The sequence below is a fragment of the Phaenicophaeus curvirostris genome, chromosome 5, assembly GCF_032191515.1.
Source record: "Phaenicophaeus curvirostris isolate KB17595 chromosome 5, BPBGC_Pcur_1.0, whole genome shotgun sequence".
Taxonomy (NCBI): domain Eukaryota; kingdom Metazoa; phylum Chordata; class Aves; order Cuculiformes; family Cuculidae; genus Phaenicophaeus; species Phaenicophaeus curvirostris.
This window is the reverse complement of record NC_091396.1, coordinates 12,605,496-12,626,900: the sequence shown is the minus strand read 5'-3', so window position 1 is coordinate 12,626,900 and position 21,405 is coordinate 12,605,496. Positions and strand designations below refer to the sequence as shown.

The following is a 21,405-nucleotide window of genomic DNA, read 5'->3' as shown; positions in this document are numbered from 1 at the left end:
AGGACTGTAATAGGGTGGTGTCTGTGCCCACCGGGCACACGGGGATGCTGGGCTGGGCTGGTTCTGCTGGGCGCCAGGCGAGGGGACACGTCTGCCTGCTTTCGGAGTTCACTGCATCCCTGAGATGCGTTGTCTCTGTTGAGGCTGTCACCCCGCACTCGGCATCGCTACCCGCTGCGGCTCCTGGACGCCTCTTCCCCACAGGAGGCTGATTTTCATTCTGCCCAAGCAAGCGCTTCACCCTCCCAAAGATATCTGCACAAACCCTTGTTGTGCTCCTGCTCTGCTTTCAACCATGTGTCCTTGGTACCCTTTCTGGCCAAAATCTTTTGTGGCTTAGCCTCAGGGTCCTGTCTATAGGGGTTGGCTGCTTCCAAGTGAAATTCATAGCTTGCCAAGAGGAGAGCAAGGTTCCACAGTGCTCTCTTATTTGGATATAAACAGGAGAATTAGTCAAGAGGCTCCAACTGTGCCATTCTTTCCTTAGCTTATATGCTGAAGTAATGTTTGTGCTCTTAAAAGAGCTCCAAGGCAGCTCTCTGAATCCGATCCCGTCTTGGCCCTGCTTTATAGGACTGTCTTGGCCTGGGAATAATAGCACAAATCTGGCTAAATAAATATTTTTAAGAAGAACGCAACATCTGTTGACATTTGAGACTGTGGGTCCTTGTACTGAGTGCTGGAGTCGTGTTGGCTGCAACAGTTGGCTGGAGTTTGGCCCTTTGTGGGATGAACTCCACGAGGGAGAGTGGCTGTGGTGCGAGTGGTGTTGCCAAGCATGGTCAGTAGCTGAGGGACCTGTTTTCAGCATTGCTTAATAAGTGTCCCCAACGTGCAATGGGCACGTTCCTCTTCTCCTTTCCTTTCTCCTGGGGTGATCAGGCTGCGAGATGCAGGCTAACTTGGCCAGAAGCGACTGTGTCAGGCAAGAGGCCAGAGCTGACTGTGAGCTGAAGCTGGAAATGCGTGCAGGTCCCAGGTCTTCTAGAGGTGGTGTTGTGAAAGTGAGTATTTGTGTTGCAGTTCTGCAGGACTATGTGAAGTAGGTTGCAGAGGTGCGTTCTTACTGTTCTGTTTTCCTCTCATGCTACCACACCTTGTGTGCACTGCTGTGATTTGTGTGCTCAGTGCACGCGTCGTCGTGCTGCTCGGTGAAGAAGCTGTGGTGGTCGCACAGGTGCTGGGGTGTATTAAATGGCTGAAGAAGCAACCAGGATGCTGGTGGGCCTGTGTGGCTTGCTCTCATGTAGGTGTCATCGCTTCTTCTCCAAGATCATTGTCTGACCCAGATGGATTAAGGAGCAGTCATATTTCCAAACTGAAGCACAGTTACTTGTCTTGTCATGCCCTGCTATCTTATTAGACGTCATGTCTACAAATGCTTGTGTTTAAAAAGGGAAAAAACAAATAAAAATCAGAGGGGAAATTAAACTTATCCCCTCATAACCTATCAAACATCTTCCTAAACAGTTTTGATGTCTCACAGAGAGACGGGATGAAAATAAGTGGGTCCTTATGGGTCTGTGCAGCTCTGTGTGACATAAAGGCTCCTGAGGAAGTGTCAGGCTGGGGATCTGGGAATGCAGAAACAAGTCTAAAACGAGGCTGCTGCCTTCTCCTGTGGCCACCAAGAGTTAGTTTTCAGGAAACCCAGAAAGAGACAGAGTGTGTTCTTCTGTACGCTTTTTGTGGCAAATGATGGATGTGGTATCAAATTGATAGTCCTGCTGGGGAGAAAAGGTGTTCATTAAGGCACTAGCCCCGCATCTGTGCAGCGGAAGGGGAAGGCAGGGTGGCAAAACAGAAGTTCCTGTTTGATTGATTTAGGGTTCTGTTATACTAAGAAAGTATTTCGCAACAAAGTATTTCTCATCCAAATTACCATAAGAGATACAACACTCCTGTATAAGAGAGAGATGAGGCGTGGAGATAAACTGCTCAGTAGAGATCTGTGGTGTCAGAAATGTTTAATAATTTAGCAAAAGTCCTGTTATAAAACAAAAATTCTAAAAATCTGTTTGTTTTCTGACAACAGCATGCTGGGTTGTAGCTTGCTGAACTCTTCCCTCCTCAATAAGAAAACTTAATGGCCATGGATCTGGAGTTATGTAATCCAGTATAAGGTATTGTCGTCATATCGCACAGAAAGTTTTTAAGGGTAACACATTGGTGGTTAGAGAGAGTGATTTTTAGTTTCTCTACCTGGAAATGATCTTTAAGCCTTCCATAAAAATCAATAGTTTTAATTAAATGCTATGAGAAAACTTAATGTGTATTATGTAGCTGAGGCCCTACTGTGAAATGCTTACATCACATGTGTAGAGCATAGAGATGGAGATGAGTGAACTGGGTCTATTTTGGACTCTGGAGAAACAGGAAGCGCTTGGAGGAAAAACTAGGACTTGCTTGGAATAGGAAGGATTTTGCAAGATGTCTTTTCTCCAGTTGTATCTTTCGTATGTGTTCTGAGCTGCTGGGAGTCACACTTTTGTGTGACTTTGAATATTGTGTTCTACCAGTATGCGTTCATTTATTTTACTACCCCGTAATCTTCAGTTCTGTTATGCTGGCTGCAGAGCTTATCTTTTTTTTTCTACGTCAGAAACATTTGTGTATTCTGTTCTTAAAATACGCCTTCAAATATGAACACAATATTTTGTCAGCATGTTTCAGCACTTTCAAACACTGAAAGAGTAATGCAGTTATAGATGCTGTTGTGGCTTGAGTATGAGCTACGTGCAAGTACTTGCTTTCCTATATTTAAATCCAATTTAATCCATCTTGCAATTTGCAATTTTAAAATGGTCTTATTTTAGAAGTTTCTGTAATGTGCTAACGTTCAATCTACTTTTCCTCCAAGTCTTGAAACACTGTGGTTTTACATGCAGTTACACTTAGCAGCCAGCAATACTGCTTGTAATATGTATGTATGATTTAATCTTGGAGAGAATACGTACCAAGTAGTTTTTACCTTCTCTCTGGAATCTTCCTTACATTGCTTTGTGACTTGTTTCTCCATAGGCAATGGGTTATTTGGCTGTTCTTTTTTTTGTTTGTGTGTTGCCATTGTGGTGGATTTTTGAAGTCTTGGATTCTTGTTGTGGTACCTGCAGAATGTGGGTGGTGAGCGCCTTGTGAAAATACGGTCTCGTTTGGGTCCATAGTGTCTGGGTAACCAAAGTTACTAGTCAGGCTTAGAAAATTTAAACTGGTCTTTAGTTGTATCTAGGATGTTATAGGATTATTTTACCTCTTATCTTTGTTTTGTGCTATGACTAAATGGGAAGTCAGTGGCTGGTGATAAGAGGAAGAGTGGTGTAATCAGGGGCAAGAGGGATGATCCAAATGGAGAGGAAGACCTGGAACAATGCAGCAAGGCAGTGGAAGGGTTGAGATCCAATGACAAGTGGGCAGGACCCCAGCCGGACAATTGACTTTGTACAACATTGAAGGGTGGTAGGAAATTAGTCATTATGACTCACTATGAGAGTGTTGTACTCTGTTGTTATTAAAGGGGCTCAGAAGCATTTGTATTAGGGTAGCCAGTAGGAATTGTATTTGTCAGGTGCAAGGGGAGGGGTTGCTCCTCTTCTAGAAGAGCTGGCAAACCAAGGCAGCTTGTAGACCAAAAAGGAGGGGCATTTGAGAACGACACGGCCGTGATCCTGCACCTGAGAGGAGCAGCTGCCACTGTGTCAGCAGCCCATTTAATCTTGTCCTTGAGCTTCTGTCAGCTGGTTTCAAGGAAGATGCAGAAGAACGGCACAGTAGATGGAGGGTGTTTGCTGGCAGCTCTTCCTAAGGGCCAGGAGACACAGGGCAGAAAGGCAATTCCCTTGGCAACGGGAGCGGTGCAGGCTGCACCACTATGGGATAGGGGGCCAAGAGGGTGGGATGATAAAAAAAGCAAGAGGAAAGGTGAGGTTGTAAAAAATGGTGACAAGGGGTCTGTGAGTGCCCAAGGGGGAAGGGAACGAGTGAAGGAACGGAGGGGTGATGTGAGCGAAGGGCACTGGTGTCAGGAACATGAGCTGGTGGAGGCCTGAATACGTTAATCTGACTGGGAAAGAGGTTGTTGCACTAACCTCGATGTTAAATTCTGAGACTCTGAATGGAGCACTTGCTACTAGAGTGGGTAAGGAAGGTGTAGCTTGGAGATGTTACGATGCAAGAAACTACATGCTTAAGATGTGCCCTGGCTGAAAAGGCCATGTGACAAGGGGCATATACGATGTTGGTTTCGTATGGTCACAAAAAAGGAAAAGGGAAAGAACTTGTGAGTAGCCTTATTTTGGCTGGCTAGCTGCTGACATGGATGTCAGCGAGAGATGAGCCAAGAATGCCTTGGAATGAATTCACACGAAGCCACTGAATGGAGCTGTCGGATCTGCAATGCCAACGTTTTTAAAATCTCAAAAAGAGATGGGAGAGGGAGAAGACTCCTGAAAGATGGAAAAGAAAAAGAAGAAAGTACTGAAGAGAGTACTGAAGAAATGGACAATAGGTGCTGTAGGATTAGTCTGCCCTGTTTAATGGTCCTGCTCTCATCTGGGCCATATTTTTGTGCTGAGCAGTAAGTAGTCGAGCAAGTCTTCCTTTTTTGCTTTGGAAACGCAGATCACTTCTATGGGCAAAGTTAAATGGAACTACTCAGATGGTAACAATTCAACACGTGTTTAAAGTTTTGGAAGATCAATGTGTTGGAAAATGGCAGCTCAGAGGGGAGCAGGGCTGGGCTGGAGGTCTGTGCTCTGTGTAAAGTAGCATGAGACTGGCCATAAATAAAGTAAATCCAAAGTCTGTAATGACCTTTGGCGTTCAGCCTGCTTATTTCATCCAGTTACCTCTATTTGGAGCAGAACACCCTCAGTATTCCCTGGCCACCACTAGGCATCTTTCTTATGAAAATTTTCATTAAATGTGGAAGAATTGTGCTCAGAGTGTGCTGATCTGCAGATGACTCGTGCTGTCCATTGAATTGCAGTTTGGGGACCACTGCTGTGCCTGCTTGCTGCAGCACAGAGATGAGTCTCCAGCCTAGGGTAGGAGTTGGCTCTGGTGGGAAGGTAGGTTGTTAAATGTGGCATCCAGAGCATAATAGGCACTGAAAGAAAAAGCTGCCTAGCAACCCTGTGGGCATGGGGGGAATAATCCTTACTAGTGCAAAACCTCCTCCTAGTTGATGGAGCTTCTGCAAGGCAAGGCGATTTTTTGTACACCAGTTAACCCAATGCTCAGCCAGAATTTTTTTTTCAAACTGTTCATTAAAATAGAGTGTATCATGGTCCAGATAATGTGATTTGAGAGAACAAAATGAGACCTCAGTGAAGAATTTTTCAGGCTTAGCCTGAAACTGAAGAATTCAGCTGGCACTTGGCCGCGTTAGAGAATGGCAGGCTTTGGCAGGCGCCGAGGAATTTCCTGAGTTATGAAAAGAGAGCACTGGGCACAGGAGAGATCGCAGATAAGGCAGATCTTAGAAATGATTGAAAGTGGAATTCTTTCCTGGTAGATTGGTTGCTTGATACGGAAACCACTTAGGTTTCTGGCAGCCCAAGCACAGCAAGAAGGCCGAAACAGGGAGAAGAGAAACATGTAGAAAGGACATGAGAGAAAGTGTTTTATTGACTTTTAATGTGCTTTGTTAATAAGCTTAAGCAGTTATTTAGCTGAGTGGTTTTTTTAGTTATATATTAGCAACTACAGTCTGGTTGGAAAACTGATATCATCTTTATCTCTCAGAAATTCAAGAATCCCTTAGTCTTCTATAAATAACAACAGAAGCCTTAAATAGAAGGGGAAACGCACATTATAATATGTTTCCCCCCCTGCCATGTAAATCACATGGCCTTAAATAATTGATTTGATGTGGTGGTTAAAATAAAGGTAAATTGAAGGGAAATATACTGTTAATGGAGGGTAGTGTGAAATGTGATAAGTTCCAAATACTATTTTGCTACTTTGGGAAATGCAGCTTCTGTTTGAATGTGGCTGATGCAATTGGTTTTCTGTTTTCAAACTTTTACACCTGTTTAGGTTCTTGCCTTCCTGTTAGCATCTGACAATGAAAATATGTATTTCTCATGGAAATGTGTCCCTTTCTGTAAGAAAATGTAACTTTGTAGGTATGTAGAGAGGAATTCTTCTCTGAACTGAATTTACTTTTTGTAGGATTTTGTAGTAACTGGTTCTTTGACTCTGCATGTCTCCTTATGATATATAAGAAAAGTAAATGTACGTTTACTGGGGGTAGGAGGAGGGAAAGCCCAGACATTTGGACTGTGTGGTGTAGGCTTGATTTCCTAGGCTTTGGCAACTTCAGACTTTCACTTCTTGTTTTGTGGCTCCCCTATCTCCACTACTCCCCTAAATAGACCTGTTCATAAATTTTCTGCACATTTTTTTTTTTACTGCTTTCTCTTTGTGTCATTTAGGTATGATGTTTTTAATTTTATGTTGCGCAATGAAAAAGGGAAAATGTATGCCAAAATTCAGTTGCATTCTGTCCCGTCTAGTTGTTCACTTTAAAAAAAACCAGCGCAACCATCATGCCTTTTCGAAAGATGCAATCTGTTTTTCTTCTGTCTGTTTCACCTGTATTTTTGCCTTTGGTTCTTAGTGCCATTTTTTTCAACATAGACCATTCCTGGGCAGGTGAAGTGCTTAACCCAGTTCCCGTAGCAGGTACGTGGTTCTTGGAGGCTTAACTCTGCATCGTGCCAAGTGAAATCCCTAGTGACAGTGTGTTTAAGAGCTTGTGGGCAGCATGTTACAGGACTGACCTGACTCAAGGCAGTGTGAGCAGCGAAAGGGATGGTGCTTTGCCTTTCTTAGGAAAGTGCTGGGTTCACAGAGTCATTGCTACCCAGGCTCTGCCTTCCTGTTGTTGGTACTGAGGTGTTAGTTTGTGCATGCAAAACTTGGCCTGAGTTGAAGAAGCTGAGATGCGTTGGCTACCAGTTAGTTTTCAGTAACTCAGTACTTCCTTAAAACTAATCAAGCGTGTAGCCTCTTCTGGAAGGTCGTTTCTCAAGAACAGACATGAGTGCTGGTGGGTGTTAAGTTCTTGACAGAATTCATGCAAATACCTTTTTAAAATAAAAATTTGAGAAGCATGCCTAAACCCTTCCTCTTTCTGTAACATTACTTTTCCTTTGCCAGCTGAAACATGGAGTGAGTGTTGAGAAGCAACCCAAAAGCAGGATGATGAGAGAAATCTGTAGTTAATATTTTAATTTCAGTGGTCATTTCTTTGTAAACTAAAGGTACATCTTGAGTTGCTTTCTGTATTACCCGTTTTCACTAGATAGTAAATATAATTTCAAAGCCTAGGTGTTTGTGGTTGTTTTCAGTAGCTGCCTAATTTCATTCTGTAAATATTACTTTGGTGTTTCTGCATGCCTCTCCTGTTTTCAAATACTTAAGTATATGTGTACAAAGGGTGCCTGCTGTTGCTGTGTTTGAAGTTCTGTAGGAATGGACCTGTCTGCGATCGTGTTGCTTCTGTAAACACACAACTGGCTGAAGCTGCTGAATCCTTGGAGTCAACTTTTTCAGTTACCTTTTAGTTTTTGACAAAAATCCACAGGGCAGAACTTGCACTGATGTGCAAGTGTCACTTTGCGCATGGTTTTGTGAATCAACAGTTCTGCTCTGGAGGGAATGGTTAAGGCCAACAGCAGCATCGCTGATTTCTCTTCTGTCCTTAGGTCCTTTCTCACAACTTGTGCACAGTGTTAAATGTTCCCCATGATCCAGTGGCCTTGGAAGAGCACTTCAGGGATGATGACGAAGGACCAGTTTCCAATCAGGGTTACATGCCTTATCTAAACAAATTCATCTTGGAAAAAGTAAGTTTTGAATTCTTCTGCTCTGTTTTCCATTTTAAAAGGTTTTGTGTTAGAATGTCTTTACAGTAGACTTCGGCTTGCAGGAAACGTGCTGGTGTGAAGGCACTCTGGTTGTGAGTCTGCCTGCGTGGGGTCGTGATGAGGCGGGCACTCTGGAGAGTCTCTGCCTTAAAATGGAAGGGTGCACTGTTCTCCACTTCTTTTTTTCTCTTCTTGGCTTCTATTTCCTGTTACATCTTGCCATTGCCTAAGCTGTGTTCATGCAGAACCGAGTTCATATCAATAAAGCACACCAGATTGAATTTATTTGAAACTGTCTTGGACCTTGAATTGTTCCACTTCATACTATGGCGGTAACAGAGTATTGTCATAGACTTCTTCACAAAAAGGAAGGGCAAAAATATCTTTAATGCCTATTCCCAAGTTTTTTTAATAAGTAGATCCCTTTGACTAGTTAGTAGGTGACATTAGAGACTGTTGTTAAGTTTTGTATTTCAAGTTCTTTCCTTTAGTGTCTGAGCAGTCTTCATTCTTCTGTTGTGCCTTGTTTTGGAGGAAGCTCTGGAAAGCCAGCAGGGTTTCCCTCTTTGCTCTTCTCTGCTCTGTCCTGTTCTAGGATAGGTAGTCACTGGGTTTGGAATTTGAAAAAAAAAAAACCAAAACACCCCCCCACCCCACCCCCAAATAAATCCTGTTTTCCTGCTTTTTTTCTGACAGCTTCTGTTGAGATACTGGTGTAGATGGTAAAAGCAAGCCCATGGGATTGTGCAAACATATCAGCTTCATACCACTGATTTCTTGTACACTTAGGGGCTGACCTCAGAAACCTTTGATGTTGTGGCTGCAGAGATATATAGATGTTTGCTTTCTTTTATACAAACATAGGTTTGGGTTGGAAGGGACCTTAAAGATCATCCAGTTCCATCCCCCCTACCATGGGCAGGGACTCCTCCCACCAGACCAGGCTGCCCAAGGCCCCCTCCAACCTGACCTTGAACACCTCCAGGGATGGGGCAGCCACAGCTTCCCTGGGCAACCCGTGCCAGGGTTCTCATGGTGAAGAATTTCTTCCTAATGTCTAGTCTAAATCTTTACCCTTACAATTGAAAGCTACTCATGTTTAAAGCCATATAATGTTAAGAAGTCCTGAACTGGCATGCTACTGCAAATTTCAATGCAACAATTGCAGATTATGCAAACTCTGCAGACCGATCTGCTAATTTTTGTTGCTTCTTTAATCTACATTTAATACTGGTGGAACATGCGATCTATATAATGCAATGTGGCAGCTTGGAAGCAGTAGAAGCTTCTTATATCTGGCTAAGGCATATCAGCTGCTCTGCCTCTCTGGTCTGTATTTCTCTGTATTTAGGGGAAAAAGAAAAGGCCATACTTTATTTTGACCAAAGAATTGCTGTCCTAGAGTCTGAACCACAGTGGTTTTTGTTAATGCTATTTGTAGGCAACAGCAAGCCGTTAAGTTAAACAAAAAGAGAGAGATGTAAGGCTTCTTCAAATATAAACGGTGCTTTATTGCTAAAGGGTATTATAGGAAGAATAGTTATGGAAATGAGGAGCAGTTGCTTTTGAATAACACTTCAATTTGAAAATGAAAGACCTGGCTACTTAAGCAAGTTGGTGTGAATTTACAGTGTTTAACTACTCTGGGGCACCTTCTTACCCCATGGTAAAAAGAAGGACAAGCTACTCTGCTTCCTCGAGAAAGGAAAGAGCCATGGCTCTGTGTGTAGTTTCTTGTGCTGTTTTATTTATACACTGATCTGGATTCTGACAATTGCCTGATATGCCCATACCATTAGTTCATCTTAAAAGGCGAAATGTTAATGAATATCATTAAATTACCTATGGGTTCATGTTATTTAATCCTGACTAAATGCCTATAAACAATTTAGATATGTACTATTAAAATTTAGCGAAGTTCTTTAGACAGGAGGCTGTCTTTGCAGACTGGAAAAATCTTGACTGTGACATCTCATCTTTTAGAGATGACTCTACATCAGTGCGGAAAGACAGCGTGCAGTGAGATGAAGTCACTGGTTTTTAATGTGTCTCCTTTGTTTAAAACAAACAAGCAAAAAAAGCAAACAAGAAGTCCTTTCTTTTTTCATCCTTCCAAGATGTAATCTGTTTTTTAGATGGGATGATTGTAGAGAAAATGCTGTTGATTTATGCTAATAAGCAAAGCTACTAAAGAAGGACTGGTGCTTTACAGCCACAAATATCGAGGAAGTTCTCTCAATTTCCAGTGAATTAATGGGTTTCAGCAAGCACAACCTACTCAAGAGAGGATTTTTTGATCACAAGGTATTTTTCTGTAAAACATTAGTTAAATATTAAAAGAATGAATCCTTAGATTTCTTTTAAAACAGATATATAACTATGACATATGATTTTATTGAGAGGACTTTGTAACGTTTTGAAATAACTTGTACTCTTAAATGCAGTTGTAGCTTGCCCTATATTACCCTGAAATAAAGCCTGTATGTAGAACCAAGGCATCCTTAAGAGAGGCACAAGTCAGTAGTTTAAGGAAGCAAATTGGTTGCAATTAATTTCCTTTATCCAAACAGGGAATTTGAATAATTAGTTTGAATAATAATTATTGCCTGTTTGATGATTTCCAGTACTTAGCAGATGCATCTATCTAGGATTTTCTTGCATCTGAAGCAAAATCTGTGCATGTTCTGTACGTGTCCCTTTCAGGAGGGAGATCTCACTTGCTAGTATGTTTCCTAATTTGTTTTACTTGGCTTCATAATAGTATTTTAGCATGTTCCATCACTTACAATGTAGGTCTTTTCATACCATGTGAAATTTTTTCCCTTCCAGTGATGGTGATGGTTATATTTATCACCTTATTTATAATGGGGAAGGCAAAGAAGGACATAGTTCTAAAACCCCAGACAACTTAGTGAATGCTAGTTAAACTAGCAATGCTTGTTATATTTTTGTAACTGATCTGATCTCTGATACTGAACCCACTACTGTATTTCCTTGTGCTTTAGATTTATTTCGTGAGATATAGATGATGGTATATTTCTTTCTACTAATATGCAGTTTTTGCATATTACTAGAAATTAAAGATCTAGAAAATTGTATGGGTTTTACTGCATTTTTCTCTTGATTACTTGTGAAGCTTCTTAGAAAGGGAAGGTAGGTGTCTCTTAGATCATATTTTTATCTCTAGGAGTTTAGGCATTTTTGAGGATGGAGGGGTCGGTTCATTTGCACGTTTCATCACTTAGACAAGATTCACAAAAAAAATGGTAGTTGCTGTAGAGTTAATAGTGTGGAGGACTGCAGAAGTTTCCAAATGAAATGGTGGCCTCTAATAATTTGGACAAATAATGAAGTGCAGTTAAAAGCATGTAGTTGTGCACATGAAAGTCTCTTGTACAATGAGTTGTTAATTATTTAAGCAACATAAGTGTGCTGGCAAAGGATGACCTAGTCCCCTGACCAGAATGGTCCTCAAACTTCCTGCTTGGCTGCTGCCTGTTCTTGGTGGTGGTAACATGCTGTAGGTGACTTGGGTTTTTACATGAGTTTCTGAGATGCATGCAATCTGACTTTGCTACATGAGCAGAAACCACGCTCTTTCCTTTACCCTGGCCAGGGCACATGCCTTTCTCCACCCATCTCCCTGTGGTCGTTAATGGTTGCTGAGCTGCTCATAGAGCAACCCACCTTATTTATAGTGCCTAGAGTACTTGCCAGGTGGTGGCAGTAGGAAGAGAGATTTCCCACCCTGTCAGCAGCTTCCTTGGGAGTAGAATAGCTGCTAGGACATTTCCAAGGTGGAACTGCTCATGAAGGTGGGTGAAGTTGTTTTAGAAAAGGAGTCAAGCTTCATCGGGCAGGGTGGGGAGGACACGCAGGAAAAAGTATAGGGAAAAGTAGCCAAGGGATGAAGCACTGGCAAATTGAAGAAAGAAGGAAACCTGGCTTCTAGCCCTTCTTCCAGAGAGTGTTTGTTCACTGAGCTGGTGTTTCATCTAAGACCCCTGTTTCTTATGCAGACAGTGAGGATGTTGAACCTGTGGCAGTAGCAGCTATAGCTTCAAATTGGATCAAAGGACAGCAGTAGCCTGCCTCTTGCATTGTCACTTACATTGGTGGCCTGCTCTGCAAGCATGTGATGCCTGTGGCTTTCTTTCATAGTCTTACTTTTAGTCCTGTAAACAGTACTGTAAAGTGCTTCTTGGCATAGGGTTGGTTTCCTGTTTACTTCTGTCCTTTTTGTTTTTCCTTTTTTTTCCTTCACTCAAATCAGTTCATCCACTTCCTTAGTCTGTCTCTGACTTAGCAACTGTGGCTCACCCTCCACTATATTTGACTGCTTACCAGAAAGGGTAGGAAATCATACAGTTTACAATGATGTTCTTGAAGCATCTTAAGATTTGTGGTTTGGCTGTCATAAGAAAATGCCACTGAACATTTCTGGTGTCATTACCACAAGAGGTAAAAGAACCTGTTTCTTAGACGTGCTTTGCACAATCTCAAGGGACTTCCATTACAGTGCAGAACACACCTTTATCAGTTACAAGTTGGCAAAGAAATAGCATAGCAGAGCTATAGGGAGAAAATAGATGTAATCTCTAGCATAAATGAGGGTTTAAAAACAAAATAGAGGAAATGAAAGCTTTTGCATATGTAAATAATTCACAGATGGGTAAGTACAGTTGCTAGGTGCATAACAAAAATGAAAAAGCATAACGAAAATGAGAGGAATTTTTTTTATCAAAAAAGTGAAGGTTTGCAAATCTAATAGAATCATAGAAACATAGAATGGTTTGAGTTGGAAGGGACCTTAAAGATCAACTAATCACATGGTCAGGGACACCTCCCACCAGACCAGGCTGCTTAAGTTCTCATCCAGCTGGCCATGAACACTTCCAGGGATGGGGCATCCACAACTTCCCTGGGCAGCCTGTGCCAGTGCCTCACCACCCACTTGGTGAAGAATTTCCTCCTAATGTCTAGTCTAAATCTTCCCTTCTCCAATTTAAAGCCATTCCCCCTAGTCCTATCACTACAAGTCTTTGTGAAGAGTCCCTCCCCAGCTTTCCTGTAGCCCCTTCAGGTGCTCGAAGGTCACTATAAGGTCTCCTTGGAGCCTTCTCTTCTCCAGACTGAACAGCCCCCAACTTTCTTACCCTGTCCGCCTATGGGAGGTGCTCCAGCCCTCTGATCATCTTTGTAGCCCTCTGATCATCTTTGTAGCCCTCCTCTGGACCCATTCTGACAGTTCCATATCCTTCTTATGTTCAGGATTGCAGAACGAGACACAGTACTCCAGGTGGGGTCTCACAAAAGCGGAGTGGAGGGGCAGAATCGCCTCCGTCCATCTGCTGGTCACACTTGTTTTGATGCAGCCCAGGCCATGGTTAGCCTTCTGGGCTGCGAGCGCACACTGCAGGGTCATGTTGAGCTTCTCATCGATCAGCATCCCCAGGTCCTCCTCTGCAGGGTTGCTCTCAGTCACATCATCCCTTATCGAGCACTAAAACCACAGATTCCAGTGGTGAAGCAAAAAATGAGTACGTGTTTATGAATATTTTCCTACGACTTATGTTTGAGTAATATGAAGTGGGGAAAAAAGGTCTTTTCCAGCTGTTGCTCCAATACAGCTAGTTGTATTCGTGTGTAGTTTTGGCTATATTGGTTTCCAAATTTGCTGTATAAAATCTTAGTAACTCAATGCAACTGAAGTGCAGTTGGAACTAACACAGTTCTGAAGATGGTTTGGAACCTGAAGCTAATGTTTTAAAGGAAGACAGAATGCAGGGTAGCCTCCTTCACATGAACTTAGGGTGTTATTAACTTGACCAGAAATTGGAGGCTGGATGTAGGTTTTGCTGGAAGAAGTTTCTTAGTTGACCCCATGCAGGAAGTCAGGCTAGGCTGCTACAGTGCTTTTTCTGGGCCTTGACATTTCTTGCAAACTAGAATTTTCTTGGTGCCTTTTTGTGTAACTTAGTCTTTTAAATTTTGTCTGTCTGTTATTCTCTGCCATTCGCATGTATTAATTTTTTTTTGTTCAATTTCTTCATTTTAGGTTCAAGGAAACTTTGACAAAGTTGAATTCAACAGGATGTGCTGGACTCTCTGTGCTAAAAAGAACCTCTCTAAAAGTCCTTTGCTGATTAGTGATGAAGATGCATTTAAAGTGTGGGTTATTTTTAACTTCTTATCAGAGGACAAATACCCTTTAATCATTGTACCTGAGGAGGTAAGAAGCAAAAACTTAAGCTGTTTAACACCAGTTTGCTTAACATCCCAGCTGAACTATGCTAATGTTTGCTATTCTTTAGAGGTTTAAGATAAAGCAATTGTTTGGATATAAAACTTCTATTCCCCTATTTTAATAATATAAGGGTTTGGGTGCTTTTCTTTGCCTCCCAGGGTGCGTATGCAGGGATTCCCACAGGGCACTTTAGATATTGATGGCTGTGCATGTTTGTCATTTACACAGCCTGGACTATGTGCATTCTTTTGCCTGCCCCCCACCCCAGTGAAGGGCTTATTGTGTTTTTTGTGAGGACTGACTGGTGTTGGGGAGACTGCCTTTGGAGCTGTTGAGGTTCTTGCTTTACTCATGAGTAGTGCATGCATGTGAGCTTTAATCACTGTGCTTGTGTGATTAAAATTTTGCACAGTTTGTACATCAGTGTGATTCTGAAAAGTTCTCTGCTCGCTTACTGTGATTTGCAAGATGAGTCTTCAGTCTCATGTCACCCTCCTGATGAAAAGGAGAAGTTCAAACTTTCTAATGATGTATGTTTCTGATCAAAAGCAGCCACCACCTGAACACTCTTGCTTGGAATGGCTGAAGGAGTAATACCAGAAAGATCTCTTTATGCTTTAAGTTCATTAACAAGTATGGGCAATGCTCAAATAGGTATTCTAACCCTAAAGCAAGATTTTGGTATCTCCACAATTCTGCCGTTGGGGAGGGGTGAGGGAAGAAGAAGAAACATAAGAACTGTAGGCATAAATAATCTCTTGCAAAACAATATTCAGAAATCCCAGGCATTTGCAGTTCAGCACTGGAATACTGGTTAAAAAATATTTACAAATTGTTGAACAGTCAGGGATTGAAACAGTCTGATTTACATGCCACTACAACCTGGCTGTTGGATTTGACTTCAAGCTGCTGTTTCAAACCATAAAGAACAAATAGTTCCCATTCCATATCAAGATGAACTGCTTGGTTTTGCCTTATCGTTCAGTTTTAACAGGAGACTTTAATTCTGTACAGTGTTTCTTGTTTTACCTGGCATGTTATATTCCCATGAGAAATGGAACAGTCTTCTTGCTTGCATTCAGACTCTGTCAATTCTGGGAGAGAGGGATCGTGGTTGCAAAAGCTAAGACAACTCCTTTCTTACTGGTGCCAGATTTAGCTTTGGTAGAAGGTCAGAGCCACTAATAAATGTCAAAACTGGACCTCAAATCCACACCTCTGGTTTGTCATTGTGTTTCCCACTACACAGCCTGCTTTACATAGGGGTGGATATTTCACATCTCTTTATTTGTTGGTGCGGTTAAAAGATTCAGACCTGCGAGCTCTAGGGCACTGGCATTGCTCACTTACCCACCTCCACCAGGCAAGACCCCAGGTTTGTGCTGCCTTCAGAAGCTGAGCCAGGTAAGGGCAATGCGTCAGGCTGCTGGGAGATGGGCTGCAGAGTTGGCTCTGAGCCCCAAAGAGGTTTTCCAGATTTCATAGCTGTTGTTTGCTTTCCTTCCCATCCTAAATGTCCAGGGTTAACCTGTATTGCTCTTCCACTTGGAGTATTTTTAAAATTCTTAAGGTAGGCCCGTGTCTGCATCTCCTTGCTTACAGCAAGATTTGAATTGTGCAATGCTGTTTAAAGAAAGGTTATACAGCCTGACAAAGAAAGGCTGCTCTGTTCTTATCATATACAATGCCTGCATTCACACTAAGCTTTTGCCTGAGACCACGCAGGTAATGTAATCAGCTGGTGGAGGAATGCTGTCTGTTAACCACACTCCTTTCTAGTTTACCTTGGTCTTCCACAGGTTCTCTGTGCCTCCTGAAAATTACGCGTTTACTTATTTACACAAAATTCCAAAAGTAAAGATGCAAATTCTCAATTTCAGTCTGTTTTGCCTTTTCTGTGTGAGCTTTCATACCTACCTTTTAAGTTCCTGTGTCTGTTTTTTTAATTTTAAATTTAAACTCCATGTTTGCAAAGTATTTTTTGTACAAACTTGTAGTTGTTGCCTTAGTGCTGAAAATAACTCTTTTCAATAGTGTTAGAAATTATACTGGTACCTAGTAGAGGTATTTTTCTTCCCATTTACTTCTTATGTCTCTTGAGTTCATAATAAAACTTTATTATGTATTATATTTTCACCACTTTATATTGTGTCCTGTCATTAATTACAGAATAGCTAGTATATCGTGTATGAAGTGAGGGGATCTTTGCAAAGTGAAGAACAGAGGAGAGGATAGTGAAGCACTGCTGTTCTGTTGTGTTTGTATTAATGATTTAGTGAGACCAACATAAACCTCTCATGGGTGGCTATAACTTCCCAGCTAGGGAGGAAGTTTTCCTTCCCTCCATGGCTGTTGCTCTTAACTGCTGGCTAAGAATATAGCAACATAAAATTTACTGCAGTTTCTGGCTTGGAGTCCTTTGTGTGGGATCCAGCCGTTCCCCTTCCTCCCTCCCTCCCACCTCGTAGGCTTTTTGGTTTCAGAGATTTTGTTTCCCCCTTTATAATGAGGAAAACTTGCCTCGTACTTTCAGGTTGGAAGGGCAATCTCTTGAAGACTTTTGTATCCTATCTTGTGAATGGAAAGATTACGATAGAGAGAACTTCTTAGGTCTCCAGTGAATGTACTGATACAACTTCATGTGGCTGTGAGGATGTCTCCTCTTCCTTCTCCTTGGAGCAGCTGCTCTATGCAACCTGTTTGAGAGTCTAATTTTCCTTTTACTTTTTAAAATTAGATAAGTGGTTTCTGCACTCATTTGAAGAATTTAATATCTGGAAAACTCACGTGGCTGCAGTTTCACCTTCTTTGCACTGCACTGACTAGAAATTGAGGCTGCTCTCCTTCCTTCTTGCCTGTGTTTAATACTTTTGTGCTGGTGCTGCTGTGCTAGGACTTTAATGTTAGCCAGCTAATTGTGATGGGGCGTTACCCCATCTGCAAAGTGTTCAGTCTCGATTCCCTGTCCAGGTGTTGAATGGGCAGCAAATTGGGAACAGCTGCAGCTCAGCCAGCGAAGGGAAAGCAGGCTCCTTCAGAAAGGAGACGCAGGCAGAGGAAGGCTTTAGAAAAAGCTGTTATGCAAAGGGAATTCGAAAGCAACACAAGGACCTGAAGTTGCTTGTTTAGCAGTGGCCAGGCTGAAAGTTAGAGGCAGCCTCCAGCTTGTGCTCCTCACCTACCGTGGAAGGAGAGATGGCAGCGCTGCACTTGAGGGGGAGTAAGGTTAGTAAAATCCAACTTGGGGAAGGGCCTGGGCTGAGGTGTGCAGTTTTAGGATATGACTTCAAGCTTGAGTGGATCCCTTTATGCTACGAGGAGAAGTCAGGTCACAACGAGGCAGTAGCTAGTGGCTGTGCAGGGCACTGGGCTCAGCTGGTAATGGCCTTGGGCTCCAGTGTAGCTCCTGCTGGTGACTGGTGGGCAGCTGAGAGGAGCTGGGGAGGTGGAAAGGAACAGAGACCCATGAATGTCTGTTTTGCAAAGGTGACCGTGTCCCAGGGAAATACAAAATGGTATCACATCCGAAAGCTCCCTCCCTTTTGAAGTAAGAAGCCTTACCATGCACAAAGTAAAACACTTCCGTGAACTGGATGAATGTGGTATTTCGAAGAGATGCAGATGGACTGAAGAGAAACAATGCTGTATTTAGTTTGCTCTAGTTGAAATTAGTCCTGATGGAAAGCTTTCAGAATTAATGCAATTCTTGGCTAACAACAGAATTGCTTCCTGGTGCAGCAGGCAGAGCTCTAGCAAGGAGCTTTATTGCTAATGCACCTCAAAATTGAGGTCCTGGGTGGGATCTCATCCCCCTCCCTGCTGCTGTTCTTTTCTGCTAGCTCATCTGAGATGCAGACGTTCAAGTATGTATTTCCTTCAGCTCTCAAAGGCATTACCCCTTTCCTGAAAAGGGTAGAATAAAGAGAAGAAAGGTAGCCACAAGAGAAGAAATATTTCTGGTCTGCCATGAGCTTCCTTTACAGTTCACCTCTTAGTTGTTACAGACTCATTTGTGTGCCCTGGTGTTGTTTAACCAGACTTTTCTGTTTCCACACACTTCCCCTTTCTTATTTCTGGACATGTGACTGCAGCCTTGGGAATGCTTTATCGCGTGAAATCTGTGGTGTGTGGTTAGCTGTGTTTCTGCGCCATCCTTGACAGTGAAACTCGTAGATACTTGCACTGCAAGCTGCATACTCTTTGTGTGTTATAATAAAGTGTTTGCATAACTTGTTTTAAATAAGCCAACCATATATTTGGTGTCTCTGCTTTTTAAGCCTGGCTTCTCAAGGAAAGATTTGTACAGCCATTTTTCATTTGTCCTCTAGCCTTTAACTGTGTTACCATAGAGTTGTAGAATGTTGAAAAGTGACCCACAAGGAACATGGAGCCCAGCTCCTGTCCCTAGATTCTGGACCGATTTTCTCAATTCACATTTTCAAAGACGTGGCATTTCCGATTTGCCTGGTTAGGCTGAAGACTGTCCAAACCTTGTATGGCTTTCTGTACGTTTGAAATGAGGGGATATTTTTTAGGCAGAGGAGGCAAAAGTCTGAAGCTGTCCAGCGGCAATTCTTCTGGAGACATTTCTTGCAGAAAAAGATTTTTGTGACCATATTAACTTCCTTATTCTTTATTCTAGTATCAGAAACTGAAGCAATGAATGAAATAGTGGGGATTGAACCTTGGTTGTTTAGAAATAAAATTAAAACTGCTACAGCAAGAAAGAAAGTTGCCTCTCTGGGGTTTTAATTGACCCATTACTGTACAATTTGCTGACGGTGGTTAGAAAGATGTTTAGTCGCTTATGACTTGCATAATTTCTTCCCATTTTACTACTCTTCCTTGATTGCTGCAAAAAATAAGGCAGCTTTCAGCTCACGCAGCAGGTCCTCCTTAGGATTTACCTGTTTATGTGTTACACTTTTTCGAATTGACCTTTATTATGTTATTTAATGCTAATTTAATTAAAAACCAAAAAGATGATAACAGCTTACACTACATAATGAACAGAGTTTTTGCCAAATCTGTTAGTCCAGAGTAGTTATCGTCCAGGAAGTTAGTAAATTCTAGTGGTTTTTGTTGGTGGAAGGGAAGAAACAAATATTTGACTTAAAAGTAAGCGATGTTCTGATGGAATGAAAAAGGAATTGATGATGACTGTGAAAGAGGATAGAATTGCTTTCATGTCTCTTGCCCAGTAACATGTGCTTCCATTAGATTCTGTACAACATGAATAGACTTCTTACATCTACTCTGTTAATATCATAAGTCTTATTTGAATAGCCTGGACCAGAATAGCCTTGTCTGCTCTGCTCCACTGGGCGTGAATGCCTCCTTGCATTATTTTTCATTTTTCATCTTCTAAGAGACTCCCTTGTATATGAGAAAAATAGTGAAACATCTATGATTCATTCCCTGTGGAAGGTAGTGCCTGGAATATCTGGAAAAACAAAGAAAATGGGCATTGAATCCTGGGAAAAGAAAGTGCCCTCGGAAAAAAAAGGTACCAAACAGGCTGCATAGTTCATGCTAAAGAGCTTGTGTTCTTTATATTATTTTTGTATTCTCCGGGCAAAATTCTGCTTGAAAATTTTCTATTGAGGTGAGATGAAAGCTGTTTTTCATACTGTGGAGCCAGTTTGTCTGTAGTGGCATATTTAGCGTTAGCATCCCCTCTGTGTTTCTCTCTCTGTACCCGAAAGGGAGTGAGGTCCAGTCTGAATAGCAGCAAACGTTGCTTCATGTTTGCTTTTCAAGGCTCAACTTTTTAACCAGGGTTATGTTTGAGCCAGTAGACTTAATTTGTCAGCTATTTGCTGACTTGACATGTCTCTTTGTAGAGGAGGGGAAATGTCATTTGCTCTCAGAGGTTCCTAATTTGAGCACATAATGAATGGTCTCTTCTTTGCTTCCACACTTACCAGATCCAAAGTACTTCTTTGTATTTACCTTGCACTATTCCATATTTACACCCCACCCCACCACTCCAGCTGTTGAGCAATAAATTTTTCTGGGGACTTGGGCTAGCCATGTAGTTATCTTAATGCAAGATAAAGCTTGATTGTTTTTTTTTTTTTTTTTAATTTTAGAAAGTAAATTGTAACATACACGTGTCCCTTTTCAACTAAGTTGAGTTAATATATTTTAAAATAATGAGATATTTTATGTGCTTTAGTGGGATTTATCATTATGTTAGTGACTTGCAGCTGGGAGATTAGCAGACTAATGTTTAAATCTGTTCTAATAATCAAAATAAGGTTAAATGTGTACAAATTGTAGTCAAGGCAAGGATGCATTGACTTAATGTGTACTAGCCAAAAGTTTTGCTTTGCCTTTTTTCCAGACTATTAGTTTGGCATACATTTTGTTCATTTGGCTTGAATGAAAAAGCAAAAAGAATGTCTTCAGGTGTGGAATTGTGTGTGTGTCCCTTTGTCTGCAAGTGAGTCCTAGTACTCAGATAATTAACCAAAGGAATTTGAGCACTGTGTGCCTGAAGCAGTGCAATAGGTTGTGAAATCTTGGAACAACGCATTTTAAAGTTCATTAAGTTTTAATAATTTCTTTTCCAATTACTGTCTAGAATTTTGGCAGGTATATTATCTACCTAATTATGCCTCAGTTATTTTAGCTTTCCTTTCAACTGCAGTATGGGATCATACTGAGAACTGGCTCTGCTCAGAGGGACTGAGCTGGGTGGCAGAATGTGTTTCGAACATGGGGAAACAAGTTAGTCCTGTATTGATGCCAGAGCTCCTTTCAGCTCATCAAATCCAGGTCTTAGGAGGTTTATTTTGAAACGAATTCACAGTGCTACTGTTATTGCATGCTGTGAAGGGCTTTTTTGGGTTGCTTTTTTTTTTTCTATAAACGTTGCCTGGAATAGGAAGTGAGCTGCTTCCTGCCTTTAACTGAATGCTGAGGATTTATGGTAGCTGATGCTCAGAAGCCTTGGATTAATTTTCTAAGTTAAGGGTTTTGGAAAGTGAAGAATCAGCAAAGCATTTTTTTTAAAGGAATTAGTTACTGAATTTTACAGAAACCTAGTAAAATTTTGCGTTGGCTGATTAGGACGGCATGCAGAAATTCCCTTGCTATCCTGTGACTGTATTAACTTAAGCAATTTGGAGCTGTGCGTGGAACCGTTGCAGAGCCCAGCTCTATGACCTGCTCTGGTGAACAATGGAATATGAGCAGCAGTGACTGTGGCACCGCAGAGCCTTGATCCTGCAGTGACAGGAGACCTGTGCTGCCCTCCCCAGCCTGGGAGCGGAGGGGGCCCAG

At 41.8% G+C, this 21,405-nt stretch overlaps 1 protein-coding gene across 2 annotated transcripts in view; it reads left to right on the top strand.

Moving 5' to 3' along the window:
* Nucleotides 1-21,405, top strand: part of SWAP70 (switching B cell complex subunit SWAP70) — a 42,422-nt gene that overhangs the window by 592 nt on the left and 20,425 nt on the right. The window contains exons 1-3 of one of the 2 annotated variants that reach the window (XM_069857570.1): nucleotides 536-1,004; nucleotides 7,710-7,850; nucleotides 13,930-14,103. In XM_069857570.1, the coding sequence (XP_069713671.1) occupies nucleotides 891-1,004; nucleotides 7,710-7,850; nucleotides 13,930-14,103 (429 nt within the window). In that variant the 5' untranslated portion in view covers nucleotides 536-890. Of the gene's footprint in view, nucleotides 1-535; nucleotides 1,005-7,709; nucleotides 7,851-13,929; nucleotides 14,104-21,405 lie in introns of those variants that run through there. The other variant, XM_069857571.1, reaches the window with a different exon arrangement.